Source organism: Perkinsus marinus (assembly GCF_000006405.1).
Source record: "Perkinsus marinus ATCC 50983 genomic scaffold scf_1104296938764, whole genome shotgun sequence".
Lineage (NCBI taxonomy): Eukaryota > Perkinsozoa > Perkinsida > Perkinsidae > Perkinsus > Perkinsus marinus.
Window position 1 is genome coordinate 75,727 of NW_003213327.1, and position 11,119 is coordinate 86,845.

At 50.7% G+C, this 11,119-nt stretch overlaps 4 protein-coding genes across 4 annotated transcripts in view; 2 read left to right on the forward strand and 2 right to left on the reverse strand.

Annotated features, from left to right (window-relative positions):
- Positions 1–1,545, reverse strand: part of Pmar_PMAR021193 (retrovirus polyprotein, putative) — a gene marked incomplete at both ends in the record, with an annotated part of 3,401 nt that extends 1,856 nt beyond the window's left edge. The window contains one exon of the mRNA XM_002782598.1: positions 3–1,545. Coding sequence (XP_002782644.1) covers positions 3–1,545 — 1,543 coding nt within the window. The remainder of the gene's footprint in view (positions 1–2) is intronic.
- Positions 1,546–2,173: 628 nt separating this feature from the next.
- Pmar_PMAR021194 (hypothetical protein) lies at positions 2,174–3,658 on the forward strand (the record flags this gene model as incomplete). The annotated part of the gene is made up of 7 exons (XM_002782599.1): positions 2,174–2,254; positions 2,658–2,773; positions 2,813–2,971; positions 3,130–3,186; positions 3,238–3,293; positions 3,383–3,486; positions 3,530–3,658. The coding sequence occupies 7 exons, from the start codon at positions 2,174–2,176 to the stop codon at positions 3,656–3,658; spliced, it is 702 nt and encodes a 233-aa protein (XP_002782645.1).
- Positions 3,659–4,304: 646 nt separating this feature from the next.
- Positions 4,305–7,028, forward strand: Pmar_PMAR021195 (chaperone protein DNAK, putative). The gene is made up of 12 exons (XM_002782600.1): positions 4,305–4,510; positions 4,558–4,690; positions 4,742–4,840; positions 4,901–5,066; positions 5,120–5,216; positions 5,265–5,713; positions 5,762–5,906; positions 5,959–6,065; positions 6,124–6,222; positions 6,270–6,410; positions 6,459–6,704; positions 6,756–7,028. The coding sequence occupies exons 1-12, from the start codon at positions 4,327–4,329 to the stop codon at positions 6,843–6,845; spliced, it is 1,956 nt and encodes a 651-aa protein (XP_002782646.1). The 5' UTR covers positions 4,305–4,326; the 3' UTR covers positions 6,846–7,028.
- Positions 7,029–8,907: 1,879 nt separating this feature from the next.
- Pmar_PMAR021196 (hypothetical protein) overlaps positions 8,908–11,119 on the reverse strand; it is a gene marked incomplete at both ends in the record, with an annotated part of 5,162 nt that continues 2,950 nt past the window's right edge. The window contains 6 exons of the mRNA XM_002782601.1: positions 8,908–9,013; positions 9,063–9,189; positions 9,274–9,343; positions 9,568–10,124; positions 10,171–10,272; positions 10,321–11,081. Coding sequence (XP_002782647.1) covers positions 8,908–9,013; positions 9,063–9,189; positions 9,274–9,343; positions 9,568–10,124; positions 10,171–10,272; positions 10,321–11,081 — 1,723 coding nt within the window. The remainder of the gene's footprint in view (positions 9,014–9,062; positions 9,190–9,273; positions 9,344–9,567; positions 10,125–10,170; positions 10,273–10,320; positions 11,082–11,119) is intronic.

An 11,119-nucleotide genomic window follows, 5' to 3' on the forward strand; every position in this document is an offset into this window, starting at 1 on the left:
ACTTGCCAAACTCTCGGCTAGTTCCCCACCGGTGGGCTCGTCGTGGGGGTCGTGGTCAGATCCGTGTTCGTTGGAGGAGCCATCAAGCTCCCCCGACCCAACACCGTTACCATTGTCGATGGTCTGGGTGGCGTGAACACGATGCTCGGGCACCTTCTTATAGTCAACGGGTGCTCTAGCAGCTGCCGCTCTCCGAGAACGCAGCGTCCGTATAGTGGGGCCCTTGGTCCCCCCCGACTTATCAGAGCTAGTCGGGACCTTAGTGTCGGACTTGACCAATCGGCGAGCCTCGGCCTTATCAGTCTCACGGTGCGGACACTGGGGGCGTCTATGACCAATACCGTGACAGTGGTAGCAGACAATGGTGGCCTCAGTGTCATCCTCAGAGCCGGAGACCGCCCCTCTCGAGCCTCGTAGTGGACGACTATTGCGCACGTGCTGCTTGTTCTTCTTATTTCCTCGAGCCTTGTTCAGTCTTCGCTTGACCGCCTCCTGAACCTTGTCCTCATCTTTAGCCGCCTTTTTCCCACGCCGGCGGCTCTGTGTCTCCACCTTGTAGGAGGCGTAGGTAGACGACTCGGACTTGGTCGGCTGGTACTCGCGGTCGGGTAGTAGTCCCGAACGACGCGAATCAGAACGAATCTGCTTAGCCACCGATACCCACTCGGGTACCGACCTTGCAGACCTGAGGATCTTGTTGAGCTCGGGGGTGAGAACATAACCCCACCTGTTAGACTCTGGTAGACATCGGTTCAAGACGTCAAGACGAGCTTGATCCCCCAACTTCACTCCCTCGTCTCCTGCCCGGGACAGGTAGTGAAAAGCCTCTCTCTCCTTGAGGATGAGTTGGTCAAGAGTACAGAGCTTGGTCCAACGTAAACCACTGTAGTGCTGGAGAGCATCACTGACAGTAATATCCTCGTGGACCACGCGGGTCCATTCCAATTGCACTGCATCACAGGCCTTCTTGACAAAGCTGAGCCACCTCACACAGTTAGACCGGTCCACCTGGATGTTCTCCTCCTTTTCCAACCACAGGTAGGCTGCCTCGTCAGCCTCAGCCAAGTCAATCATGGTATCCTTCACAGTCTGGGCGAGTGCCGGCGATAGTACCGTGGACAGCAACAGCAGTTGGCCAACCAATCCTAAACCAGTGGCTCGTACTGAGTGCATCAACCCCTCCTTGAACTCGTAGTCGGACAGCTGGGTGCGTGAACAGGACAGCCGAGACTCTGCCTCCGAATCCTTCATGACACTCAAGGCGTGATCCATAAGGAAGCCGTTGACGTCTGTGCCCAACTCCTTCCCATTGGAGGTGCGAAATACCGACATAGCGTCCAACCATCGATTATAGCCGCCGATACCGAGGATGGCCTCGACCGTTGCCAACGGAGTTAGGTTGGCTAGGACAGTAGTGCTCGGTCTCGATGGGCCTACATTGTTGTCGTCCATGACTTGCTTCTCCAAGTTGGTAACCCAATCCCACGGAGTGCCGTTCTCGGCCGTGGAGCCATGTTGAGATGTGGGAGAGTTACCGTTGACCATATGGGAAACACAATGCACCAGGAGTTAGTGCAAATGAAATCTATCATTCAAGAGTAATTAGCTCCAGTCAGCGAGCCACATTTATGAAATGGTCAGCCGTTACAGGCGAGCGACGTTATCAATACCCTGGCGGGCGAGACTCACTACAGCATGCATGCCACACATCTCGTAACACCTGGAAATTGGACTTAAAGGCGCGCGCGTAATTTTGTGGCGCGTGATTGTATTCTTTTGACTATGCATTGCTTAGCAAATGCATCTTCATGCTGTGCGCACCCAATCACGTCAGCCTCACATCGGGAGTAGTAGCACGAGGGAGTGCCGCCCGGTTGTGGCGGTACTTCTGTGCTGAACCAGCAACAGCAGCAACGGAACACCCCGAGCGCCTAGGTAGCCGGACCCCTTCTTATGACCTTTCAGGATCGCTGGTAAAGTCGTTACTGCTCAACTCGCTCAGATGCCGTCACGGTGGAGCGCTCTCCAGTAACTATCAACACCGACCGAGACGGACGAGCCATTCTCGGAAGTGTATCCACATTCTATGATCTCGGGTCGACCCCCCAGGGCAACTGGGAAGGTACTGTCTAAATGGGCACAGTACTTCCGAGAGGCATCTGTAGGGTCGGACATGACGCCTCTATCAGCGCATTTAGCTGCCGGTCGGGGCTTCAGGATACCCGACGGCGACCTCACTGCTCTGGTGGAAAAGGTAAGGGCTACTGGGATGTACAGGGTGATCGAAACCAAGGGCCCAGCCCTCGAAATTTCTCACCCTAGGTGAATATCGGAAAAACTCGGGTACCGTTTTCGAGCTCGCGGAGAGCTCTTTCCAATGGACGTATCATCGTGACTTGTCGAGATGGAATTAATTCAACTTCAAAATGGCGCCTGAGTTTGTCCGTATGGGAAAATATATAGTCAATCACGTGTGTTAGTAACAATAAATGAATTTTGAGGAAATTTTAGGAAATGCTCATCGGTTTCTGTGCACATATACCCGAATTTCTGAGTAATTTTCCATAATTATCGAGGAAAGCAAACATATATTTCAACTTGGGAGTTTGTCTGCCCTTCGGTTCGGATTACCTAGTAGATGCGGAGCCCTTGAGTAGGTGATATCATCCCATTCCACGGAGCGTGAGCGGCACATGTCTTTGGGTCATTGCTTGGGCGCGGCTATTGAATCTGATAGGGAGGGAAGTATCACGAGGATTTTCAGCACACTAGGGTGAGTGTAATTCTCATAGCACAGTGTTATAACCCACAGATCCACTCCGCCCCGTCACCCTACGCTCGCCTCTCTGTTGCTGGTCTACCTTCTGACCCGTTCCTCACCTCTAGAGTACAAGGGACTCCTAGAGGCATCAGCTGCTTGTGCTGGTGACAGGGAGGATGAGCTCACTGCTGTTGATGCATATCGGATTCGGTAGTATATCTGAACTCGTTTGGTCCTGCCCTGAGGTTGGTCTATAGACTGGCAACATTAGCATCACCTTTGGCTACTGAGCTGCTGGATGAGACTGACAATGCTCACTCTATGAGTCTGTCTTTTATCAATTTCGTCAACCATATTGTGCGCGGTAGTGCTCAGGCGAGTCGAGAAGCAGCAAAGAGAGAAAGGATAGAAGGTGGTTGGCGAGAGTAGGTGGTGATTGTGGTGCTTCGCTCCGCTAAGTGATGGTGGATTTTTAGTATTTATGACATTTCTGAGCTCATCGGGAAGCCCCAGTTGTATCCCCCTGATGCCAGTGAGAATGCTCAGTGGGGATTCTATACGGGAACAGCACCGAGTAGTGAGCAATTCGTATTCTGAATTTTATGGCGCGCGACAATTCAGATCGCGAGTTCACGGATGTTGGTTCGTTGTTTTTCCCTGTGGTCGATCCGATCGAGAAAGTAGTCTATGAGACCAATGACGGCTTCCATTATGTGAATGATAAGGTGATGCTCTTGGTTATGTTCTCGGTGATGGACTCACTGTTAGACTGAGTCTCGGTGGATCCACCGACTCCGACATAAAGTGGCTGAGAAGAATGGTTACACTATAAAGATGTCACCTCTCGCTGACTGGTGCTTAAGGCCTGGGATAAGAGAAGAAAAAGAGGAGCATTGATATGGCACGTGTGCATGTGTGGTTGTTTTTGCCCGGTTTCTGGAAGGGGTACTGGCGTTGAGTTTACCACAGTGGTTAGCAAGGGGTCGAGGATCCAGCACTGGATGCACCCGAGCGTAGACTTGAGTCATTCGAGTAGGAGAAGAGACAGTGGTATTGCTGTGGTCATTCAGACTCCAGTGCTCAATACCTTCTGTGAGATGCATGAGGAAGAGGCCGCCGGATGAGATGATATTCATCGAAGTCCCTCCGGCAATAGATGGTTCTAATTCGTCGAAGACAACTATGCAATGGAGATAAGACGCTTCGTAAGACTCTCGAATAGTCCTCTTGATTGTGCTTCAACTTCGCTGGCTCGTTTGTCCGCCCTTAACACTCTATCATATTATTGTAGAATGTCTGTTGCTCAATAACATACAGCCATTTAGTTTGTCCGCTCAGCTTACAGTTCTTCGCTTTGTAAGCAGAGATGTCTTAGCATGAACATTTCCCCAATGCGTACAGTGCTTTGCCTTGAAGCCCAACCTACCGGGTCACCACTATCGATCAACCGGGCGCAGCGAAATTGGCTGTGTTTCCTGCAATTTTCTTGCAAATATAGCATTGAGCAAAGATCAGTCCTCTCCATCCCCTTGTACGACTTTTTAGCCCCCTACAGTAACACTACTATGCTCTCTAAGCTCACGCCCAGCATCGCCTTGGCTCGTCCCTCGGCTATGAGGCTCCTCTCAACGAGTGCGATTCGGTTCGCTAAGACTACTGGAGATATCGTTGGTATCGATTTGGGAACCACCAACTCCTGTGTAGCAGTGATGGAAGGTTCCCAAGCTCGTGTGATCGAGAACTCTGAGGGTGAGCATATACACATAATAGATTTGGGCTGATCCGGCTTGTTTTAGGAATGCGTACTACTCCATCAGTAGTTGCCTTCACCAAGGACGGCGAGAGGCTGGTTGGCATGCCCGCTAAACGTCAGGCCGTTACCAACCCCGAGAATACCTTGTTCGCCACCAAGCGTCTCATTGGCCGACGGTGAGTGTCTACTGTGTGTGTCGTGGACTCTGGCATCAACTTGTGGTGAAGGTACAACGATCCTGAGACTCAGAAGGATAAGCAGCAAATGCCCTATAAGATTGTTGCTAGCACGAGCGGCGATGCGTGGCTCGAGGCTAACAACGAGAAGTAGGATATACCCACCCATGGGAGAGGTTTTCCGGAATGGTCTTTGTTGATATTGCTCAGGTTCTCTCCTTCCCAAATTGGTGCTTTCGTTCTGATGAAGATGAAGGAGACTGCGGACTCTTTCCTCGGCCGCGACGTTAAGCAAGCTGTTATCACCGTCCCTGCGTATTTCAATGATGCACAGAGGCAGGCCACCAAGGATGCCGGCAAAATTGCTGGTCTTGATGTGAGAATTCTCTCCCCGTTCATCCGTTCGTGTGGAGTGTCTCCCATCGACAGGTTCTTCGTATCATCAACGAGCCCACTGCTGCTGCCCTTGCTTATGGTTGTGATAAGAACGAAGGTCAGACGATCGCAGTGTATGATCTCGGTGGAGGTAAGCTTAGCCACTGCGTCTATTGGGGTGAAATTATGTGGTAATTAGGCACCTTTGATATCTCCATTCTGGAGATCTCTGGTGGTGTATTTGAGGTGAAGGCCACCAACGGTGATACTTCTTTGGGTGGCGAGGATTTCGATAGGGTCATCCTTAAGCACTTGATCGCTGAGTTCAAGAAGCAGCAGGGCATCGATCTCGGACAGGACCGTATGGCCCTCCAGAGGCTCAAGGAGGCCGCTGAGACTGCCAAGATTGAGCTCTCCAGCAAGGTTCAGACTGAGATCAACTTGCCCTTCATCACAGCTGATGCCTCGGGCCCTAAGCATCTGCAGATGACATTGAGCCGTGCTCAGTTGGAGGGTCTCACTGCTGATCTCCTCAACAAGACCAAGGCCCCTTGTGAGGCTTGTCTAAGAGATGCTGGTCTTAAGAAGGATGAGCTCAGTGAAGTCATCCTTGTTGGTGGTATGACTCGTATGCCTGCGGTGTCTGAGGTAGCATACTATTACTAGTGTGCTCTTGTAGATTGGGATTGGTTTTAGGTAGTGAAGAAGCTGTACGGTAAGGAGCCTCATAAGGGTGTTAATCCGGATGAGGCTGTGGCCATGGGTGCTGCCATTCAAGCTGGTGTTCTCAAGGGAGATGTGAAGGACATCCTTCTATTGGATGTTACCCCTCTGTCTCTTGGTAAGCCTTCGTAGATGTTGTAGTAATGAGTTAGGAGTTAGGAGTGTTGCAGGTATTGAGACCCTTGGAGGTGTGTTCACTCGTTTGATCAACCGTAACACGACTATCCCTGCCAAGAAGTCTCAGGTCTTCTCTACCGCCACTGATAACCAGACTCAGGTGAGTCCATCGCTATTGTTAACCTTGGATAAAAGACCACCCTTTTTCCTCCTGTTAGGTCGGTATCAAGGTTTTCCAGGGCGAGCGAGAAATGGCTGCTGACAACAAGCTCCTTGGTCAGTTCGATTTGGTTGGAATTCCCCCTGCTCCTCGTGGTGTAGGTGGTTCTCTATAAGTTTGAGTTTTCGATGGACGTCTCGTTAGGTGCCCCAAATCGAAGTTACTTTCGATATTGATGCCAATGGTATTGTCAATGTGTCCGCTATGGACAAGTCCACCGGCAAGAAACAGAATATCACCATTCAGTCCTCTGGTGGTCTCTCTGATGCCGATATCGACAAGATGGTAGGCTGTGTGTTGACGTAGGTGTTTGTTTCGGATGGGTGTTATCAGGTTAACGAGGCTGAGAGCATGAAGGAGCAAGATGAGAAGCGCAAGCAGGCCGTTGGTGCTAAAAATGACGCCGAGACTCTCGTCTACTCTGTGGAGAGGCAACTCAGTGAGTTGAAGGACAAGATGAGCGATGCTGATGCCGAGGACTTGAAGCAAAAGATCGCGGCTGTGAGGTCCACTCTGACTACGGATGATGTTGATGAGATCAAGAACAAGACTAAGGAGCTGCAGGATGCCTCCTGGAAGGTACATTGTGGTTATTTTTATGTACAGCTTGAATGAGTGATTTCTCGTTAGGTCTCTTCCCAGGCGTATCAGCAGGGCTCTAACGAACAGCAGCAAGAGGAACAGAAGACGGAGAGTGCCGAGGAGGAGAAGAAGAATTAACTGTCGTGAAGTTGGCTACTAGCTGTGCAGTTGGTGCTATTCCAAGAAGTATATCTCGTTTCCGTCGATTCATCGCCACCGGTTGTGGGGTTGCTGCTGAATGATCATTGTGAGGGACCATTAGACACCCATGCCTTTGTTACTATCTCCATCACTACTTTTACTAAATACTACGAATGATGATAACGACGAAGGATTGAGTTTCGGAAGCTCATTGATCATGTTGAGTAAAATATCACTCGGGAATTGGGCGACGTATCTGTGACAGTTCATGGAGGTAATTGCTCTTGGCTCAATAACTTCCTGTCATTGTTATAACCATTCTTCTTTAGATTGGATGGTCTGTTATAGCTCGCTGGTGATTTCTGTTTGAGGGCTATACCGCTGAAACAGAGTGGGTCAACCATCGAACAGACGTCCTCTAGCTTTGCCGCCCACGGTTTGTAATGGTTCTGATGAGAAGCTAATTGTTCGCAGTTAATTTCGAATTTCTTAGTAACCAACTGAGTGGTCTTTGCGGATGTTCACTTCTAGATAGTTGGAACTATCTATCTTCAATAGGAGCACAAACCAGCCCAATAATGATCAGCTTCATCGTTAACTGGTACTCGAAACTGATCAGGTCAATTGTCTATACTCACGAGATGAGTTGTGTTAGTAGTACGCATAGGTCTCGGCAGCATACCGAGAATCGTAGACATACCAGGATGAATATTATCAACACAAATGCTGTGCGGTCGCTGATTGGAAGTTAACCGGGAATCAACAGTTCGACAGTTTCGTGACATCTGCAGCGACAAAGCGTAGAGAACTACGGTGGACATTAGAATAACATATACTCCGGCAAGAGAAAGTGTATAGACAATCGTTGAACTGTTTGCGTGTTTCCTTGGCTCCAAACTTGTGTGACAACACTCAAAAAGTGTCCGTTTGAGTTATTACGGGCAAGCGTACACATTGAGCGAGAGGACCGTCTTAGTGGCGCGAAGGAGTGGTCGTTCTTGCCGCGAATCAACTTCCAGTCGGAGAGCATCATCACGTGAGTCAGCAGTATGTCGTGGACAACGGTGGCCCCTCTCGTGTCGCGCGGCCACAATGTAGTCGCGCTCGCCCTGGTATCATTACTACGTTTCGGACTGATAAACCACTGTCATATCCTTGCCATGTGATGAAACATCGGGGGGCATATATGAAGTACACGATTATCGTGTGTATTAATAGATGTCGACCAGAGTACATCCAAGAGCGATATAACATCACAAAGAATGGCAACCGTGGAGCAATGGGGAATCCAACGGTTTCAGGATACCCACCAAGGCGGGCGAGATATAAAGATTCTACGAGAGAAAAGCTTACGAATCTCATAACATCTGTGAGAGCGACCATCTGTGAGTGTGTGCTCATCATAGGTGCGCACTTGGAGGGAGAGAGGGTGAAGAGTGAGGTAGATCGAGCGCGTGCAATCGGAGTAATGTGTGCCCATGATCGGGGTCCAGAACAGATTGGTCTCTAGCAATACGAAGTGCTGAATGAACAACTGCAGTATACGCGTCATACTCGAGAGAATGAGGAGAGGCAGCAACAGTTCGTTGCCGTCCACGGTGTTGACATGACCAGTACGGGTCAGTACGTCATCACTGTGGTACAAGCCCATCATCATACCGCCCCAACCAGTCTGCATGCTTGGCCGTTTCCAAGTATACTTATCGTAAAGAGTTGTCAATCTAAGAACCCCGGGGGCAGAACCTTGGGAGGGAGGGAGGGCTAGTTTCTCAGTTTTCTCACTAGAGTTGCTGCCGACATCAGTAGTCGCGTCGTTCTATCACCTTATGGACTTGACATAGGGCATCCCAAAAGGACCACAAGTACACATCGTCAACCTCCAGGCCGAGGCGCTGCTGCTAATCACAACTGAAGCGCCAATGGGCCGCCAAGGCCTTCGTCTCCCTCAGCATTCGGCTTTCATTGAGGACTATGACCAGTAACACAAATACTCTTTCCAATCAGATGGCAAATGTATAGTGGGAATGCTACAACTGAGAACTACTCATTGCTACTGCCCTCAATGAGGGGCGACTGCGGAGGCATTGGTATCAGATTTAGTTATCATACATACCGTTGCCATATCGTCTGGATTGCACCTCTTGTAGTTATCAGTACCAATTAACCTAAACACACATCGTCATTATTATGCGCGGAATGTGGTCTCTCGACTACTTCTCAGCGAGTGGCCCAGGTGGGATCATGAAGGCGGCATAGTGATCGCCGTCACGTTCGAGCTTGGCTACGCCTGATCGATTTCTCCCATTGAAATAGGCGATTTGAGCGTTCAGCTCGGCTTGATCTGAGAGAAGAGTGAAACTAATGTGGGTGATGATCGTCAGTCGTTTGTGTGAGTGTAGTTGCGTGTAGTGTTGTTATTGCCTACCAGCTGCGGAGTCGGCCTTCATGAGCAACAGAGCTGAGCTTTCCGCGTGATTTTGCCGCTGATGCAATACCTACCCATAACGTATTGATCTCGAGAGTTACTCATGAGAAAGTGATAGCGGATCATCAAGTACTTCAATGTCCAAGAATTCTCTAAAAACTATACTCGTCTTCACTACACTACTAAACATCATCGAGGGGTGATACTTTTACTGGCTATATTACACACACTTGACACGATGATAAAAAGTTCAGCGGAAATGACTCGAGTGACTCCTCCTCTTCCTTGGCGTACCTCAGTGTCAGGAACGCGAAGTTTCAAGTTGAGCTCGTTGCCGAGTTGTGCGACCAGAGTAGTGAGCAGCGAATTGACTGGCAGAGTTGCGAAGAGGTTCACCTTTGCCTTGTTGACCCCCGATCGTTGGACATAACCCGTCCACACCTTATGATCGTATATTGGTTCATTTTGGGCGGACACCCCCGACAGAAGACTGGCCAAGGCACTGTGACTTGATGTAGTCGAGGTGAGGCCACCAGGCTTTGTGGCCGTGGCTGCGACAACTGCAGCAGCCGCGGACGCGCTCGCTTTACTGATACGCTCTTCTTGGCGTTTGAGGAATAGTCCCCGCAACCCTTCAAGAATTGCCTTCAAACGCTCAACACAAGCATCGCGTTTAGCCAACTGATCCGGCGACAAAGTAGAAGACGAAGTAGCAGCAGCAGCATCAGGAGGAGGAGGAGCAGTGGACGACGCCGATTGGAGTTTCGTGATGATCTTCACCACCGACTTCTGTAGATCAGCCAGGCCACTTTCATTCAACTGTGATGCCACTTGGAGGAGCATCTCAACAACTGAGTATACAAGAATTATGACCACCCCCACAGCGGAAGAGGATACCTTTGGGGTCCTGTAGGAGATCTCCAGCATTCTCGCTTGACAGTAGCCTCGTGAGGACATTCTTACGCAGTTCGGTATCACTCTGACCGTTCGAGGGAGAACCTAAAGAAGGGTCAATAACAGTACTGATAGACCAACGATCGCCTTTACCTGGAGAAGGGACGGTGGGAGTGGCGGCGGCCTTAGCGATGGGCCCCACGGCCTGCTTGGCAAGCAGGGCAGTCAGAGCACCACCACCCAAGGGCTTCTCTTGGACCTTCTCCCGGACCGTCGGACTACTTTGAGGGGAGGTTTTGGTAGGAGCCTTGGCGGCAGCAGCAGCATTCTTAGCCTGGAAGAGCTTGCGAAGGGCGTTGACAAAAATGGTACTGCCAGGCTGCTGACCATCGGAGTTCATAGACGCACTGCGAGCCTTCTTTGTGGACGGCTCGCCCTGCTGATCCACGTCCTGCTGTGCCTTGTCGTCGCCACTCGGGACAGGCTCATCACCCTGGTCTGTAGATCCCTCCTGACGACCAGGCTCTTGCCAGGGTCCACGACCATCATCCCAGCTCTTATGACCATCATTCCAAGCCTCAGGCTGCCAAGGACCATCACCATGTTGCGCCTCCCAGTTCCACCAACGGCCTCCTCCCCCTTCCCAATGACGGTCACCCTGCCATTCTTCTCCTGCTCCCTCTTGCCAGCCCGAGTGCTGCTGCTGCTGTTGTTCCTGCCAGTCATCTCCCCAAGGACCTTGATGATGATTATGATGACCCTTAGCATGATTGCTGTGCCACTGAGGTTCAGCAGCCGAGGAGGACCATGGTCTGGCCCTCTTCGGTGGCGTTGTACCAGAAGCTGCAGTCTTCCGCCAATCGACAATGACAGGCCCTCCAGAGCCCGGCCTCTCAGTGGGTGCATGGTCCATACTGGACCCACCGTCTTGATAGGAAAAGGCTGACTGTCT

Bases quoted from the DNA above. Each gene is read 5' to 3' on its own strand.
- Pmar_PMAR021195 (XM_002782600.1), top strand. From the start codon at position 4,327: ATGCTCTCTAAGCTCACGCCCAGCATCGCCTTGGCTCGTCCCTCGGCT. The intron at 5,714-5,761 runs GTAGCATACTAT...GATTGGTTTTAG, and splicing joins GTATGCCTGCGGTGTCTGAG to GTAGTGAAGAAGCTGTACGG. The intron at 6,705-6,755 runs GTACATTGTGGT...ATTTCTCGTTAG, and splicing joins TGCAGGATGCCTCCTGGAAG to GTCTCTTCCCAGGCGTATCA.